At 50.7% G+C, this 18001-nt stretch overlaps 1 protein-coding gene across 1 annotated transcript in view; it reads left to right on the forward strand.

Moving 5' to 3' along the window:
* The window catches only part of GRIK3 (glutamate ionotropic receptor kainate type subunit 3), a 207375-nt gene that overhangs the window by 146854 nt on the left and 42520 nt on the right, over positions 1 to 18001 (forward strand). Inside the window, exons 6-9 of the mRNA XM_006924232.1 lie at positions 7014 to 7187; positions 8132 to 8275; positions 14092 to 14199; positions 17658 to 17771. Coding sequence (XP_006924294.1) covers positions 7014 to 7187; positions 8132 to 8275; positions 14092 to 14199; positions 17658 to 17771 — 540 coding nt within the window. The remainder of the gene's footprint in view (positions 1 to 7013; positions 7188 to 8131; positions 8276 to 14091; positions 14200 to 17657; positions 17772 to 18001) is intronic.

An 18001-nucleotide genomic window follows, 5' to 3' on the forward strand; every position in this document is an offset into this window, starting at 1 on the left:
TTTCTACCCACCTAAGCCGGCTTCTCCCAACCATGCTATATATCCTGGCAAGTCATTGGAGGCTTGGAGGATGAGGTTCCTGATAGTGTACCTATTTGGAGCTGGGAGCAGGCTAGAGGATTAAGTCTGGGAAGGTAGAGTGGGGCATACTCCAGGGGCCCAAGGCCCTGTCCTCAGCATGGCAGCCCTGTCTATCCCATCTTGGGCTCCCAGAGTGCTAAGACCAATTTCCGAGCCGTTGGGGGTCCCAACAAGCCCTGTGTCAGTAGCTCAACACATTCTTCTCACATTTGTATCCTGCTGACTCATGTCCCTGAGTCCTTATCACTCTGAGTTGCTGTGACAAAGCCCTGGAACCCATGATAGGAAAAGAAAAGGGAAGGACAAGGGGACACTGCATGCAGGAGCAGGCGATTGCTCAGGACTGCTGAAGGCCCATGCAGACCATGCCCATCCACCCTCCACATTACTTTCCAGCACAGTGAGAGGAGAAGAGCAGGCCTCAGAGGCCCAGGGAAGGATGAGAGTCCCTGCTCCATCACCTCTTAGCCGTGCACGTGGGCAGATTACTTAACCTCCCTGGTCCTGTTTCCTTGTCTGTAAAGTGGGAGTAAGTAGTTGAGGTGCCTCAGAGCCTCAAATGTCTCATTGGCCTTTTTTGCTTTTATGGAGCAGAACTCACTCAAGTAACCTCAAGTCATTAGGAGTTTGAGGATGAACCACCGGGTCACAAGAGCAGACTAGGAGGGTGGTTTATTCTAGATCCAAAGTGACTCTGGACCTGATGAGATGATGCTTCCAACCCTCTGCACTGAGACTCAGCTAGGGTCTCCCCTTTCTCTCTCCCTCCCATGGCACCCACCCCGACTCTTGGTCTCTCCTCCTTCCTCGAAGTCGTCATCCCTGGAAACTTTAGCACATCACAGCTGCTCTGGGCCCATCACATCCCAGCTGACCATCCGTCTGCCTCTGCCACTTCTTACCACCTCTTTCTCTGAGCTTTACCCACCTTCCCCAGGTCAAATTGCTAACCAGCCAAGCACCAGTCAGTGTCTCTCAACAGGGCAATATATAGGCATTTGGATCTGGACAATTCATCATTCCAGAATGCCCTGTCCCCACTGACTAATTTCCAAGCTTGGTGACAATTAAATAAATGCCACCCCACATTTCCAAATGTCCCCAAAGTAAGGGCTGGGTCATCAGCCAGATTATAGAAGCCACCCTCGGGACAGGTGACCGACCACTCCTTGGCCAGTTGGCTGAGGTCTGTTGGTGGAAGAGGAGTACAGTGCACTCACAAAATCCAAGATATGGTCACCAAGCCACCAAGCCAAAGGTGTGGGTCACTGGGAAGTTCCTTCAGAAGTGGCAGGAACGAAATCCACACAAAATCCAAGACATGGTCACCAAACTGAAGGTGTGGGTCATTGGGAAGTTCCTTCAGAAGTGGCAGGAATGAAATCCACACATCTTATTCACCCACCTTGAGTATGGCCCATTCTGTCCCCAGCAGGGCCTATGATTAAGCCTTCTCTGGGCCTTGTTCCCAATCTCAGCTCCACAAAATCAATTAAAACCATCTCCACCTGGTTCACGGCTCCTTCCAAGGCCAGAGGGGGTGTCCCTTCAAGGAACTGAGGGAACAGTAGGGCCTAAAGCTTTGGACCCACAGCCCTACAACGTGGCCCGACCTTCCAGGCAAGACTCTGGAGGAGGCACCACTCCAGTGCCCTCCACATTAATGCCATTGCTGAACTGGGGTCAAGATTGGAGTTCTTGGAGGGAGGCACATGGCAGTGTCTAGGCATCCTGGGCCCTTCTTCTAGACCCTGACAGGGTCCACTTCTCTTAATTTTTCATTTCCTTAATTCATTCATTCATTTATTCACTTATACAGCAGCCATATACAGATTCTCTCAAGGTGTCCTAGGTACTGAGCTAGACATTCGGGTGGGAAGGGGTATACAGAGATGGATCCAATACAAACCTCACCAGCTGGTAAGCTTTCTTCATGCATATAAGGATCAAGGACTGTGCCTGACTCACCTCTACATCTCTAGTGCCCATAGTGCCTGGTACATGGTAGGTGCTCATGAATACTTGAATGAATCAATCAGCAAATGAATGACTACAATATAAAGTAGAAAGTAATCAGTGAAATTAGCAACATTCTCATGACAGCAACAGTTAAGACCATGGACTCTGGGTTACTTTACCTCTCTGTGCCTCATTTCTCCCCTCTGTAAAACTGCACAATAACAGTACGACCTATAGGATGGTTATGCTGAGTATTGAATATATTGACATCAGTAAAGTGCTTAGAAAAGTGGTTGGCATCTAGTTCTCTGTAAGAGCTAAATCAATTAATGAAATAAATTAATGCTTATGTTTACTGTGTACTCAGCATACTTCATCTCATCTACAATCCATCTCTCTGAGGGAGGTAAGTCTCTCCCAGTTTTACAGAAAAGTAGAAACTGAGGCTCAGAGAGGTCACTCAACAAGAAAGGGGCAGAGCAAGAATTGTTACTGGCTGGTAGCTGTCCAGCTCCAAGCCCTCTGCTGAAGCCTGTCATGCTGCAGGAAGTGTTGACTGGCCTCCTCTGGCAGGCTCTGATTCCACATAGCTGGCCTCAATGGTCCAGGCCTGGTGATTGACACTAATAGGGGCAATGGAGCCTCCACAAATCCCAGCAGCGCCCACACTTCACAGTTTCCAAAGCCCTTTCTCCACATCATTGATTTTCCTCTTCACAGAGAAGAGTTTGCGCTCCCTGTTGATTGATGGGGAAACCTGGGACCAGAGAGGTTAAGTGACCTGCCCAGGGCCTTACAGCAGATCAGTGATAGAGAGAGCCCTTTGCTCCTGACCTCCGGTCTCGCCCATGGCTGTTTCAGCCCACTGCCCTCCCTCCCCCGACTTCTCAGAAGGTCAGGGGGAGTAGATCCCCCCAGGGAAACACAGCCTCTGCAATTCAAACAGTTCTGCAGTGGAGTATGTGGATGGGGAGGCTGCCAGGGTATCTCCCAGTAACGCCCCCGCACATGCCAGAGCATTAGCTGTGACCTCTGGGTCCTCTCCCCCAGCCCATGTCCTGATTCCAGCTCCAATTCCAGGACACTCTTCTCAGGCTCTCGCTTAGGCATCTACCTAGTAATTCTGCCTCTGCCTATTGGTCAGTCGTGACCGAATTAGGAGGGCAGGAGCATCTGGCATTTATCTCCTTCCCTGTAGGAAATCCATGTCACCAACTCCACCTCTAAAAAATTCTCCAAACTTGCTTCTCCCATGCAGAAGACATTTTAATTACCCCAGCTGCCATTATCTGTTCCAGCCAGCTTTGAGCCATTTCCAGATAACCCCGCGTTAATCAGCACCAGCTGAGCCCCTGGTACATGTCATGTGTAGGTAAAAAGCCTGAAGGTGAAAAAAAAATTATAATAAATTAATAGATAAGCAATCACAATTAATGCCACTTCCCAGCAATAACAGTTATATCATGGGGAAGATATTTTCATCTGTCATTCCTTAAGGCGATGTTTTCCGAGCTTCAGCTTCTACCCAGTCAGACCCATGGGGTGCTAATGAATTAGTCTATTATGTTATGCTGAATGTTTCTAAAAGGTCCCTCGTCGATGCTGAATTCAGTGTGTCAACATTTGGCATGGAGAACAGCAACTTTTTGCCAAGCAGCAAGGTTGTGCACGGTTCACCATGTACAGCTTTTGGGGTCTCAGCCTGGGGCAGTTTGGATAAAAAAAAATTGGAGCTGATCAAAGAGGCCTCTTTACCAGCTCCCCGTTGTTACTGCCCTCATGTCACAGGGATGGTGCACTTGGTGCCCCAAGCCCTACAGCACTTTGCAGCTAAGCCCAGGCTTAGGTGACTGGGAAGAAGGTGACCCCAGCACTGACACCCCATCACACCCCCACCAGGCCGTAGTTGTCTACAGTGCGTAAATGTCAACAGACTGAGGGTTGTATCTGGAAACTGGTTACCAGCACCCAAGCCCCCAGTAAAGCCAGAGATGCCACCCTTCCCAGTGAGTCCAGTTGGCCTCTGGAATCACAGAAGCCCTAGGCAAGCTAGTGCTTTGGCCTCTTTCAGGCCTTAGACGTCAGATGCACACCGAATTGGAGAAGAAGCTGATCGCCGTGCAGGGGAAGAATGAGGAGGGCGCCTCCCGGGGGCAGAGTTCATCTTTTCTTCCATGCAGCAGCAGTTCAGCTCCTGCCCCAAACCTGCAGACATGGCTTAGCAAAACAAAATCCCTCTGTCCTCAGACTCACCGCCTCACGCCAGGCAACTTACCAAACCGCTCCTAACTTCTAGCCCCATAGGGAACTCCACCCTGAGGAGTAAGAGAAGCATTGGTCCCTCTACCCCAGACTCTTGCCAGTTTGTTTATGTGCCCCAGAGAGCTATTCAGCTGGCTGAACTTTATTTCTACTTTGGTTGACAGGAGTATTTGGCTCATAGCAGAGACAGACGCCGACATAGACAATTGTTTTCAATGCAGTAAAATCCCAAAGGCCCCAGGATAAGAGCAGAAGTATCCCTGACCCACTATGTCATGCATGTGCAAAGGAGCAGTCAGGGAGGCTTCCCAGAAGAGGTGACACTTGAGCTGAATCTCAGAATAACCCACCAAGAAGGGTTGAGAAGATAGGCGTTCCAGCCTGAGGATAGAACACACTCAAAGGCACCGGTTCAGGGATGAGCTGCGTGATGGGGACAGGAACCAGCAGGGAACGGGAAAGGGCGATGAAGGTCATTCAGTATTCCTGGGCAAAAAATGGAGAGGATGGGAAAGTTAGTGAGGCCAGAGGGGTCAAAAGCTTTGTAAACTATACTAAGGAACGTGCGCTTTATTCTGAGAAGGCAAGAAGGAGCCATTGAAATACCTTAAGCAGGATTTATTGTTTAGAAAGACCTCTCCGAATGCTGTGTGTGGGGTGACAATGATGGCGGTTTTGAACTAGGGGCTGAAGAGAGCATGCATTGTCACAGGTCAGGGGGTGTGATGCCATTGCTTGCCCTCTGTGTAACCCTCCGAATGCTGTGTGTGGGGTGACAATGATGTCTGGCGGTTGTGAACTAGGGGCTGAGGAGAGCATGCATTGTCACAGGTTAGGGGGTGTGATGCCATTGCTTGCCCTCTGTGTAACCTTGAGCAAAAGACCTAACCACAGTTTAACCAAATCAACTGTGATGGTGCAATGTTAGTCCTGATGGCTCAAGCCATGGAGAGACAAGCATAGTGTCCCCAGCCACTCTCTCCCAGCATGGGATGGAGCAACTGAGTCTTCAGAGCTACGATGGCCTGGGGTCAGGGTGGAAAGCCATCTTTCTAAGGAGAGAGTGTGGAGAAGAATAGATAGTAGATAAAGAGGGGCTCAGACAATGACCTTGAGATTCGTTTTCCCTGTTCTTGGGATGGGGCCATTCTACAGTGTCAAAGTATATTTTTTCAAAAATTAAAAATATAGAATATAGAATGAAACATGTGTCAAAGATGTATCCCACTCAACAAGGCACCAGTAGGAGGCAATGCTGGCTCAAAAAGCTTTTGAGGGCTTGCGTATTTAGGTGTATGGAGGAGAAACACATAGAATAAGGCTGCTAGCTTAAATACCAAATGGATTAACATCCTATGGGCAATAAAACCACAACCCTGCAGATTATCTTTCTTATGGACAAAAATCTACAAGTGAACTCAGGGTCTGTGCCTTTCACCAGAAGCTGAGAGTGAAGTCAAACCCAGGCGTATTGTCAGGGAGAACCATTTAATCTCGGGCAGGCCAGTAAACCATGTCCCATAGGATGTTGAAAGGACATGCTGCTCTCCTTCCTTATTTCCAAGTTTGGGGTGGGTTTTCTTAGCAGGACGAAGCTCTGCTCTGCTCCTCGTGTGACCACACCGTCACCGCCACCCCCAGTGCCATCTCTTTTCAGCTTAGCACCTGGCTTCTCTGTCTGTATCCAACTCCACCTCACTGGAGCTAAAGCTGGGCTTAAGCCAGGGCCTGCCCATTACACCAGACTGGATGTGACTCAGCCCACAGATAGACAGGCTGACTGCTGGTCAGCTGCTCCTAGGGGGCGAGGAGGCCCCGGCTTGTCATGTTGGGGATGAGGGGAGAGACGAGGGCAAGGGCAGTAACGCTCTTTGAGTTCCAGGTAGAAAAAACTTTTAAAATATCCTTTTGGGGGGAATAAAATACTTCCGTCAGCCTCCTTCTAAATAACTTGCAGATGCTGAGACCCAGCGCCACAAGGTGGACCTCCCCCATCGGAGGAAATGACCGTTATGGCCATTATCAAGCTTTTTTGATGTTTGAGGCTGGGTGTTTTGTATGAACTGCTTCACCAGGTCCTATAAAGGAGGCACAGTCCCCATTCAGTAAATGAAGAAACGAACAGACAAAACAGAAACAAACTCATAGATACAGAGAACATTTTGATAAGTCCTGGATTAGGGGTGGGGTAGAGAGGATGGGTGAAACTGGAAGGGGATTAAGAGGTACATATTGATCGTTACAAAATAATTATGAGGCTATAGAGTATAGCTTGGGGAATATCGTCAATAATATTGTAATAACTATGTATGTATGGTGTCAGATGGGTACTGGATTTATTGGGGTGATCACTTCATTAGTTATATAAATGCTGATCACTGTGTTGTACACCTGAAACGAATATAATATTTTATGTCAACTGTAATTGAATAATAAAAAATTTCTTTTTAAAGATCCTGGAGGAAAAAAAATAACAGGCTGAGCAATTTATCTGAGGCCTGGCAGTATGTAGGGTCAACCACCATGTAGACAGGTGTTCAGTCAATTCCAAGTTCAGTGCTCTTGTGGGGGCTCCATCACCACCGGCTTCATCTCCTGCAGGACTCTGCAGGGAGCTGCAGCAAGGGCACTGGGCGCCAGTAGGGAGTGCAGGGCAGGGGCTGGAGCTTGTAGTAGACACAACTTTATTTACATGAACCTCTCTCTTTCAGGATCTTTATGCGTTAGACCTGGAGCCCTACCGCTACTCGGGGGTGAACCTGACAGGGTTCCGGATTCTCAACGTAGACAACCCCCATGTCTCGGCCATCGTGGAGAAGTGGTCCATGGAGCGGCTGCAAGCGGCTCCCCGGGCCGAGTCCGGCCTGTTGGACGGAGTGATGATGGTACGGTGGCAGGTGGCAGGGGAGGCCAGACCCAGGGGCTCCCCTTGCTTTTTGCTCTCCTTCCTTCCTTCCTTCCTTCCTTCCTTCCTTCCTGCCTTCCTGCCTTCCTGCCTTCCTGCCTTCCTGCCTTCCTGCCTTCCTGCCTTCCTGCCTTCCTGCCTTCCCTCCCTCCGTACCTTCCTCCCTCCCTCTCTTCCTTCTTCCCTTTCTTCCTTCTCTTCCTTCTTTTCTTTTTCGCTATTACTTTCTTCCCTCCCACCACTTCCCTTCTTAAAACATGCCATGTGTCAACTGGACCTTAGGGGCTAGGAGCCAGGGACATAAAAGAATCAGACATAGTCCCACTCTAAGGGTATGTAAACGGATGCCTCCGTACCTTCCTCCCTCCCTCTCTTCCTTCTTCCCTTTCTTCCTTCTCTTCCTTCTTTTCTTTTTCGCTATTACTTTCTTCCCTCCCACCACTTCCCTTCTTAAAACATGCCATGTGTCAACTGGACCTTAGGGGCTAGGAGCCAGGGACATAAAAGAATCAGACATAGTCCCACTCTAAGGGTATGTAAACGGATGGTTACAGAGAGCTGGGATAAGGACAGGTGGACCCTTGGCATGGGGAACTTACAGCTATGACCGGCAGAGGCTGGGGAGGCAGGAAGGTTAAGGTGTGAGCAGGGCCTGAGCAACAGCAGGGCAGGGGGAGGGGGTGGCAAGGGCTGCCAGGAGGAGGTCTGAACTGTAGAAGGTGGTAGTCAGGTGTCTGTCTGCAGAGCAGCAGTCAACACAAGCCTCTCACCAGGGGCATGGATAGGGTCACTTCTAGGGCCTCGTGGCCTTTCCCTCACCAGGACCCCATGTGCCTGTGGTGGGGGAGGGGAAGGAGGACAGGGCAGTGGGCTTGAGGACTCTCGGGAGCAGCTCTCAGGCAGGCCCTGGGCCCTCCCTTCCAGACTGACGCTGCCTTACTGTATGACGCCGTCCACATCGTGTCCGTGTGCTACCAGCGGGCACCCCAGATGACCGTGAACTCCCTGCAGTGCCATCGGCACAAGGCTTGGCGCTTTGGTGGCCGCTTCATGAACTTCATCAAGGAGGTGAGTGCCAGCATCTCCCTGGGGGCCGTTGATGCTGCAGAGCAGTCAAGGGCCCAGGTTTGGGATTCAGACAGATTGGATTTCCAATCTACATGAACTCAGGCAAGTGGCTTCACATCTCTCAGCCTCAGTTTCCTTGGGTAAAAATGGGCTTGAAGGGACCAATCTTAAAGGGTGATTGAGAGGATAAGTCCTTGGCTCACAGTAGGTGCTCAGTGGGTAGTCAGCATTGTTGGCAGGACACAGCATGGGCTTAAAATACGACAGATGAGGGTCTGTGCCTCGGCTGTGTGACTTCAGGCAAGCTTAAGAACCTTGCTGAGCCTTGGTTGCTTCATCTGTACCCTGGGGTACGAAGCATGCCGGCCTCACAGGGATGCTGTGCAGATGAAAGGAGACCCCAGGGAAAGTGTTTAGTGCAATGCCAGGGCAGGGGAGGCTTGGCAAATAACAATCGACTCCACAAACTCCTCGTCACGTCACAGGCCCATCGGCCAACTTCCCAGCCAGCATCCCAGTCGGGACCCGGCTCTCCTGGCACCATGACAACTGTGGAGAGGTCCCACCCTTGAAACTGACTCCAAGGAACCAGAGAGCAGAAACCTGTCCTGCTGCCAAGAAGGTGGCCATGGAAACACACAGCACCAACTTTTAATTTCAAAGGACTCTACCCAGCACCGTTGTCCTTATAAATTATGATGGCAGTTTATTGTTCCCATTTTGCAGATGGAGGAAGCTAAGGTCTGGGCTTACATCCTGGCTCCATCCCAACTGGCTGTGTGACTTTGAGTGAGATGTCTGACTCTCTGGTCCTCAGTTTTCCTCAGCGATAACAGGGGGACAGTAAGAGAAATATCTATCTTCCCAAAGGGGAGACAGTGGAAATCTATGCATAAAGCACCTACCTCAGGGCTGGGCAGAGTCAAATTCTAGTAAATGGTAGATTAAGAAGGTTCATGGGGACAAGAGGGAGGGAGATCCTGAGTCAGAAAGGGTGACTCTGTCCAGGGCAACACCGAGTACATTAAGGGGAAGCTATCCAGGAGGGCTCCGTATAGACAATCTCTTTGTAGCAATTACAGTGGACCAGAAATGAAGCCAGCTGCCTTGAGAGCTCATTTATTCAGTAGATATTTGTGTGGGCCTGCTGGGTGCCAGGCACAGAGCTAAAACAAATGAGACCCTGCACTCACAGAGCTCACAGCCTAGGGAGGGAGGCAGATAGCAATCTTAATGAATGTAATCCCATACCAAAAGGAAGACAGCCCGGTGAGGGTATATAACAAAGAAAGGCACCACCTTACTCTCAGCAGACAGGCAGCTTTCCTGGAGGTCCTGCGTTCACTGTTAGTGCTTGGAATGAGGCCAATGACAGTTCCTCCCGCATTTCAGAATGACACTAACAGGAATATAGATGAGACAGAAGCTTGAGAGTTTGATACATGTGCCTTTGGAGTTGTTCTCTACCTCTTCCCAGCCGTGTGGCTTTAGAAGTTCCTGGACATCCCCAAGCATCAGTTTCATCACCCGGCCAATACCATCTCATAGTCATTGTGAGGGAGCAATTAAGTCCTTGGCACCAGTTCCCTCATCTGTGGAAGGGACTCTCGTATCTGTCTTTTTGGTGCAAGAGGACCATGATAGTCCCTTCTCATCCAAGCCCTCAAAATTGCCCAGGAAGTCCAATCGTCCACTGCCCTGAGCAAGGCTCGGCTGGCCTAGGCGATTGTCGGCTTGTTCTCAGGGAACTCGGAGGCCTTACTCCTGCCCCCCGCATGTCCTTCTTCGGCAGACCCCAACTGAGTAAACAGAGGCAGGCGTGAGGGTCTCAGTGACGCGGGCCACAACCCTGGGACCCATAGGAGCCGGAAAAAAGTAGCTCTGAAGCTTCACCACGTTTTGGTTGTGTGACCTTAGACAAGCTGCTGAGCCACTGTGCCTCAGGGCTTTCTCTGCACAATGGAGATAACACCAGGGTTGTTGTAGGATTAAGTGAGTTATGGTACGTTTGAAACAGTTAGGACACCACCTGGCTCAGAGCAAGCGCTGAACAGATTGACTGCTATTACTATTGTATCTATCATCATGACTATCATCGCTATGGCATTTTGTTCTGTGGTGAGATCTGAGCTAAAGAAGATCTCCAGGCCTCATAGTTTCAGAGTCTCCCACTCTGTTCACTCCTTGGAATGCTCGGGGCTCAGTGGTAAAGCCTGGATCAGAGCAGATTTGTCGCTGTCCACGCCATAGAACGGGGAGCCCCTTTTCCCTCCCAGGCTGACAGGCTGACATGGGTGTGCCTGGCCCTCCTGTTTTCTGGCCCCCAGCCCGGTGGATGGCCTTCACCACTCACATACCTTTACAGAGCCCTTTTAGAAACATCTTCATCTTACCTCCGTTGTAGGGTGTGGAGACCGAGGCCCACAGCAGCCACTTGGGCTTGCCCATGATCCCACAGCCGGCCATGACCGGGCCTCAGGTGCCCTGCTGGAACCCAGCACAGTCTTCCCTCGGACCATTTCCAAGTTGCGCATCTCCCCCATTTGACTGCATGACAGTAAATCATTTTAAAGACTTGGCATTTCCGAGAGGAGCTGGAAAATGCCAGGCCGGAGTTCAGAGCGTGTGAAGCATCTTTCATTTAGCAAGTCCTGAGCCGAGGCTGGATGGGGCGGGAGGGCTGGAAAATGTCACAGGGAGGAGCTGCTCATGTCTCCCTGCCCTGGCCCTGCCTCTGCCCACCGCCCACAGCCGGGCCACACACCTGCTGGCATTTAATTCCTCTGTAGCTGACAAGGAGGGAGTCTCCCCTCAAGAGTGCGGGTTTGAAAGCATCTGCTGTGATTTCCCCTGGGAGCCAAGAGATCGCCAGAGGATGTGGGAGCCCCCAGAGGAAGGAAGGCAGAGGGACTGCTGAGCCAGCTCGAGAGAAGTTGAGCTGCCCCGCGAGGTCATTAGGTGGTCTTCCCCTTCCCTGATTCATCTTTAGTCTCCGCCCCAACCCCTCATCTCCAGCTCCCTGGGCTCCAGAAATCTCCCCACTCCACTTGGGAGTGATGACCCCAGACTCTTTAGCTCTGCTCCTACAGAGGGAATCTGTACCACCAGAGCTTGGGACCTGCACAGCTCAAGTCCCTCTTTGAGCCTCAGTGTCCATGAGTATAAAATGGAGTCAATGGTGACCCCCAAGTCGCAAGTTTGATAAGCACTGAATGAGCTCATGCAGGGAATGTTAGCCCCCTGTGATAAGGTTTTTACTGAAGCCTTGGGCCTTGGCCCACATGACCACCTCTCCCCTGAAGCCAGGGGCTAACTCTAATCCAAGGGAGCAGCGTGGAAGGAAGCAAGAGAAATAATACTATGGACCTCTTAGCCAGAACTGATGTAGTAGTCCTCCCTTATCTGCAGGGGATATGTGTTCCAAACACCCCAGTGGATGCCTAAAACCACAGATAGTGTGAACTCTACATATACTGCGTTTTTTCTTATACATACCTACCTATAATAAAGTTTAATTTATAAATTAGGCAATATCACGAGTAGAAGATTGTTCTTACCGTAGATCTCAGCAACCGTAGCGTGCAATTTTTTTTTCTTATGAAGTCAAGAACTTTCACCTTTTCACTTAAAGCAAGCACTCAATGGCCTCTCTATGACATATCTGAATTGCCAACATAGCTACTCTTATACTTCAGGCTCGTCATTAGGTAACATAAGGGTGACTTGAACACAAGCACTGAGATACCACGACAGTGGATCTGATAACCTAGACGGCTAGTAAGTGACTAGTGGGCAGGGAGTGTGTACAGCATGGACACGCTGGACAGAGGGAGGATTCACGTCCTGGGCAGCATGGAGCAGGATGCCGTGAAATTTCATCACCTTACTCAGAACGGCATGCAGTTGAAAACTTATGAATTGTTTATTCCTAGAATTTTCCATTTAATATTTTTCAGACCACGGGTAACTGAAACCGTGGAAAGCAAAACCACAGATGAGGTGGAACTTCTGTGCTAAGCACTTTATACACCTTTTTTTAACACCTGTGAAGCAGGTAATTTTCCCCTTCCTGAAGCTCAGAGAGGTTCCATCCTGTACAAAGCCTACATTCTATCTACTTTCGATTTACAGCCTCCAGGAGCCCTCCAAGGCACTGGGCCTTTTATTTATGTATTTATTTATTTGCCCATCTACACGCTTACCCAGAAGACTTTCCTGTGTCTTAGAGCTGTCCAAGTGCTTATAGATTCCCAAGAGTTTTAGTTTGGGGTCTACGGATAGGCCTTCAGGGATCTGTGAGCCCATGAACTTGTGCCAAAGTGTGAGTGTAAGCAAGGGTGCCAGGGACTTTCAGCCAGAGAGAAGCTGGGAGCCTTTCTTAGAACCTGTAGGAGATCATGATCCCAGGTGCCAAGGGGCTCAATGTGTCCAAGCAAGGATTTCGATATTCAGACCTCCCCTTGGGCCAGTCGGGCTGTGTGAGCTCGCAGCCCACCTTTGTTCCCAGGGCTCCAGGATGTGTGGGTTTGTTCTTTCCCCAGACACAGATAGCTGTACATTCGGGCATTTACCTGTGTGCCGGCTGAATCCTAACCCCATGGAAGGAGAGGAGGGGCCCTGGGACTCTCGCTTCTGTTTGACTCACCTTCTTATCCACTCTTTGAGCATGGGGGCCCCTCCAGGCTCGCTTCCTCTTCTATAAAATGGGAATCATCACCTGCCAGGACCGCCGTGGAGGTTGCATGACATGCGCAGTGCCAAGTACCTTGTAGAGCGAATGCTCTGGGCCCACGGGAGAGACATTATCTAGAAGGGGAGCCTGCAAACTTTTTCTGCAAAGGGCCAGACAGTAAATATTTTAGGCTTTGCAGGCCAGATGGTCTTTTATTGCAGCTATTCAGCTCCAAAGTTGCAGCGCAAAAGCAGCCAAAAACAATAGATAAACACATGGGCCATGACTGTGAGCTAAGAAACTGTTTACAGAAACAGTCAGCAGGCAGGTAGTTTGCCAACCTCTGATCTAGAAGATGGAGGTTTTCTCACTTCGGGTTCTGAAACTTCTCTGAACCTCTGCCCACCTCTGTGTTAATGATGCTCATGAAGAGCTACCATTTATTCAGGGCTCAGGTTGTACCAGGCACTGTTCTAAGTATTTTACAGGATTTATTTCACCCTTATCACATGTGGGGAAGATGGGTACTATTATTAGTTTTATTTTATAGACGAGGAAACCGAGGCAGAGCAGTGCAATGAAATTCACACAGCTAATTGCAGCTGAGCCCAGCATTCTGACACCATGGTTCTTAATCATAGCATGCACGGGGCTGGGGCTGGGGCTGGGGCTGGGGCTGGGGCTGGGAGTGGCTGGGGTGACCTCTGTTTCCCCTGGCTCTCTGGGGCCACTCCAAGTGTCTAGTCTTCCAGCCAGGGCCAACCTGGCCCCTTGGCTTTTCTGCTTCTCGGCAGGTCTCGCCTGCCCCGCCCCACCTGCCTGCCTCCCTGTCCCTCTCGGGGGATCTGACATGGGCCTCCCCTTCCCGTGGCTTCGAGGCGGGGACTTATTTGAGCGCGTCTGAGATCGATGTTGTACACGAGAAGGTGCAAATGTAAAGCTGGCTAAAGAGCATAATAGAATTTATGGAAATCGCTGGCTCGCACCACAGCCCGAGCAATGATGGAGGTGATTATTAATTAATCATGGTCTTGGGGGAACAGTATCAGTACGAAGAGTAATTAAAATGAAGCATTGTACAGTTGTACCGAATGATGATTTATGAGCCCGAGGAATTGCCGTTCTGCCCTCTCCCCTCCTGCAGGCTCAATGGGAAGGATTAACTGGACGGATTGTTTTCAACAAAACCAGTGGCTTACGGACTGATTTCGATCTGGACATCATCAGTCTAAAGGAGGATGGCCTGGAGAAGGTACGTGGCTTCAAGAGAGGGAGGGGGCAAGAGCCAGGGTGGCCTGTGCCCAGTGTGGCAGCCGCCCCTTGGGGGCTCGACATGACCCGGTATGGCCTGTGCCTTGGCCCTTCGGAGAACATGAAGCCCTGGTCAGATGAGGGGTGCAGAACCCAGTGGGCCGGCCACAGCAGACACCCACGTCACTGGAGCAAGGGCCATCGGGAATGCCTAACCTGGGAAAAATACTGGGAGGCTCACAGGGCAGACAGATAGACTATCTCTAAATTTCTGCAGGGCTGTCATGGGGCAGAGGGAGAGATATGTCCTTGAATAAGAGAAACTTTTTAAAGACCAAGGGGGTGCCTGCCTGATAAGTAGTGAGCTCACTGTCACAGGAGGCATTTAAGCAAAGATTAAATGAAATAATTCCTTGTCTGGGAGACTGGTAATGACCCTTAATCTTGGGGAGAGGTTGAAACACAGGGCTTTGGAACTTCCCTAGGCTTCTAAGGCCTCTGTGATTCCAGGGAGTTTAGACAAAGAAAGCAGGCCTGCCAGGGCCCGGAGACTCCCACCTGGCTACTATAGAAATGTCTATAATGTGGCCAATTCCGATCCCTGGGAACCTTCAGCATATTCTGTCAGTCAGGCGTCTGGATTGAGAAGGGAAATTTAAGGCTGACCCTTGATTCTCGGCATCCCCTGGGACCTCGAGGCCAAGAGCTCAGCCACACTGTCTTCCGTAGCAGGCTGGTCCCTGGGAGCCACCAGGGTACCCTCCAACCCTGGGAGTGGGGTGTATTAAATGTAGGGAACAGAGACCAAGAAGTAGAGGAGCCAGCTCTGATGCCCGTGGGACTGCAGGATTCCTCGACTCCTCTCCTCCCTGGCCGCTCTGGTTCAGGCCACTTCTTTGATTATTTTGACACTCCAGCCTGGCTTCCCACCTCCACTTCTGAGCCGTCCAGCCATTCGGGTGTACACACAAGCGAAGCTTCCCAAAGCACAGCTCTACCCTGCTCTGAAACTAACCATGGCTCCCCAGCACCAAGTCAGTAAGCTTTAGCCCCTCTCCCAGCCCTTGAGGTTCTCCAAAATATGGCCTAACTTGCTCTACCAGGCTTGTCTCCACTCCCTCCTTCCTGCAGTTCTGGGGCCTTCACCCATGCAAACTATCTCCATTGCCCCGGGTACAGAAGTGGCCTCTGTCTTCTTGGTTCATTCCCTCTGGCACGGAGCTGCCTCTGCCTGGGTTGCACTTTGTTGCCAAGGTTACTCCACGGATTCATTGGGTTACTCCACGGATTCATTGGTAGGGAGCTACGGCCAGGGACACCTCACCATAATTCTGTAAGTCTTTCATGTGGAATATAGCTTCAGCGGAATATAGGAGCAGGGGCTATGGCCTCTGCTCCTAAAATCTTCAAGGCCAGCTGCTCCAAGCCTACACAAACTCTATGAGTTCTCATTAAGCAACCTTCTCGCTTCTGTTTAAACTCCCCCACTACTGTGGTAGGGAGCTACGGCCAGGGACACCTCACCATAATTCTGTAAGTCTTTCATGTGGAATATAGCTTCAGCGGAATATAGGAGCAGGGGCTATGGCCTCTGCTCCTAAAATCTTCAAGGCCAGCTGCTCCAAGCCTACACAAACTCTATGAGTTCTCATTAAGCAACCTTCTCGCTTCTGTTTAAACTCCCCCAGTGCTAGGGACCTCTTCCCTCAGACATTACTACTGCAATACAGTATTCACTCAAGTAGCTGTCTTGTTTTCACTCTGTCAGCTGTCCATCTCTGGGGATAGCCTGAAATTCTAAGGGTGGCAATTAGATGGCACATGCGCCACCACCTCCCATTCCCACGCCTGTGGCTGGGATCAGTAATTGGTCATCAGAGCACTCTTTTCCTCTGAGCCCATCCATACCCTCCTTCTCCAAGAAACGGATACAAACTGACCACAGCTAATACTCAAGAAAAACTCTCTCTACTACACCCAAACTGAGGCTGATCTGCAGAGGCACCCGCCAGAGGCTCCTGGTCTCAGCCACCCAGATTCTGGGCAGGCTGGGTCCTCCTCAGTCCTAACTATTCTCATATCCCCATGGTACCGGGTGTATAGGAGGGCATACAGTCAGAACTCAATAGATGCTTGCTGGAGTAAGGGTTCCTGCTGTTCATTTGACCTCTAAGACAGATGTTTGTTGAGCGCCTCTGCACCCAGGCATGCTACTAGGGGCCCTCGTGCTGAGCTCGGCCCACTTAAGAGAAGAAAAAAAAAAGAGCGTCTTTCACATTGTCTCCTTGTCTCCTCCCCTCTTGCCCTGGGAGGTCTGCAAAGACAAGAGATCCTGCCTGGAGAGGGTGCTGAGCCCCCAAACACAGCCGCTTTGCCTCTCATATCATCACTTCTGTTTGCTAAGCTGGGTCATAGCTGATCCAGCCAGCTCTAGCCAGTGGCTTTGGGAGGATTAAGGCAGAATTACCCGAGCATAATTACATGTCTCTCTGCTATCTGCCTTGCACAGCTCTCTTAATGGGATGTTTGCACTCAGCCTCTCTGTTTAATTGATTAAGGTTCCTGAGGACCCCCCTGCCCCCAACTGAGCCAAGGACAGAGTGGGCATGCTGAAACCGTCCTTGAAAGAGAGGAGCTGAGATTGGGGCAGGGCTGGGCAAAGTTGTGTCCAAAAGGACCTTTAAGAGGCCCACGGCTTTAGAATAAACTGTAAACTTGATCTTCCCTTACCTCCCTCCAGCCTCAGGCCTGATAGCAACAAGGATACTGTAGGAGCAGATTATGCTGCCTTGGCCAGTGTGTCTGTCACCTTTAGAAGTAAAACTATGAAGCAAACTTGCCTGCAAACCCAGCAGCATCCAAGGCCTCCAGTGAAGGTCGTCCACTCGGTTCTACCTCCCCCAAAACAGCTACAGAGGCCAGCCTCCTGCCCAGCCTGCCTTCCTGCACGTGACACATCTCGTCCCTTTACTCATTCTACATATACTCTGTCCTGGGCTGTGGAGGGCATCTGGCCCCAGAGCTGGCAATGAGGCTGAGACTCATTGAATGAGAGCTAGGTGCCCAAGGTCTTCCCATGAATTGGGAAGCCCACTAGGCACAGAGTCACTCTGTCCCAGGGGAGGACCTGACCCTGACCCAGGACCTCTCATTTCCTCATGGCATCTGCTCCGACCCAGGACAGTTTCCACTGGGCTCCCTGGGCTCTCTTTATGTTCACCTCTCCCTTTAGCTGTGAAGGGTTTGCCACCAAGGAAGAGATGGCAGAATTTGGGAGATTCAACGCCTTGGGGGCCTCCTCCTGGAGGCTATCAGAAATAAAAGGTTAGCTCAGAATGTGTTAGCCATGACTGCGATGGTCATGAAGAATCGCATCGAGATGATGGGCTTGTCGGTGTGGAGATAGGATGGAGAGACTGAGGACTCAGCACGCTGTTCTCTGTCTGTCTGTCCATCCAGGTTGGGGTGTGGAGTCCTGCCGAGGGCCTCAACATCACAGAGGTTGCCAAAGGCCGAGGCCCTAACGTCACTGACTCTCTGACAAATAGGTCACTCATCGTCACCACAGTGCTGGTAAGAGCCTGCAGCCCTGCAGGAGAGATTGTCTGATCTGGCAGCAAGCTGGCCATCAGGGCTGGGGAGTCCCCTCCATTGCCCCACCCAGTATGGACCGAGCACCTCTTATGAGGCTGCTGGGAGGCTGGAAGGTGGGGGAGGTAGGGGAGGTGGAGTTGCAGGAAGGTGTCAACATCACAGCCCTCAGAAAGTAGCTAGAACACAGCAATTCTGTTCATGCCACGGGC

Source organism: Pteropus alecto, unplaced genomic scaffold, assembly GCF_000325575.1.
Source record: "Pteropus alecto unplaced genomic scaffold, ASM32557v1 scaffold39, whole genome shotgun sequence".
In the NCBI taxonomy this organism is placed as follows: Eukaryota; Metazoa; Chordata; class Mammalia; order Chiroptera; family Pteropodidae; genus Pteropus; species Pteropus alecto.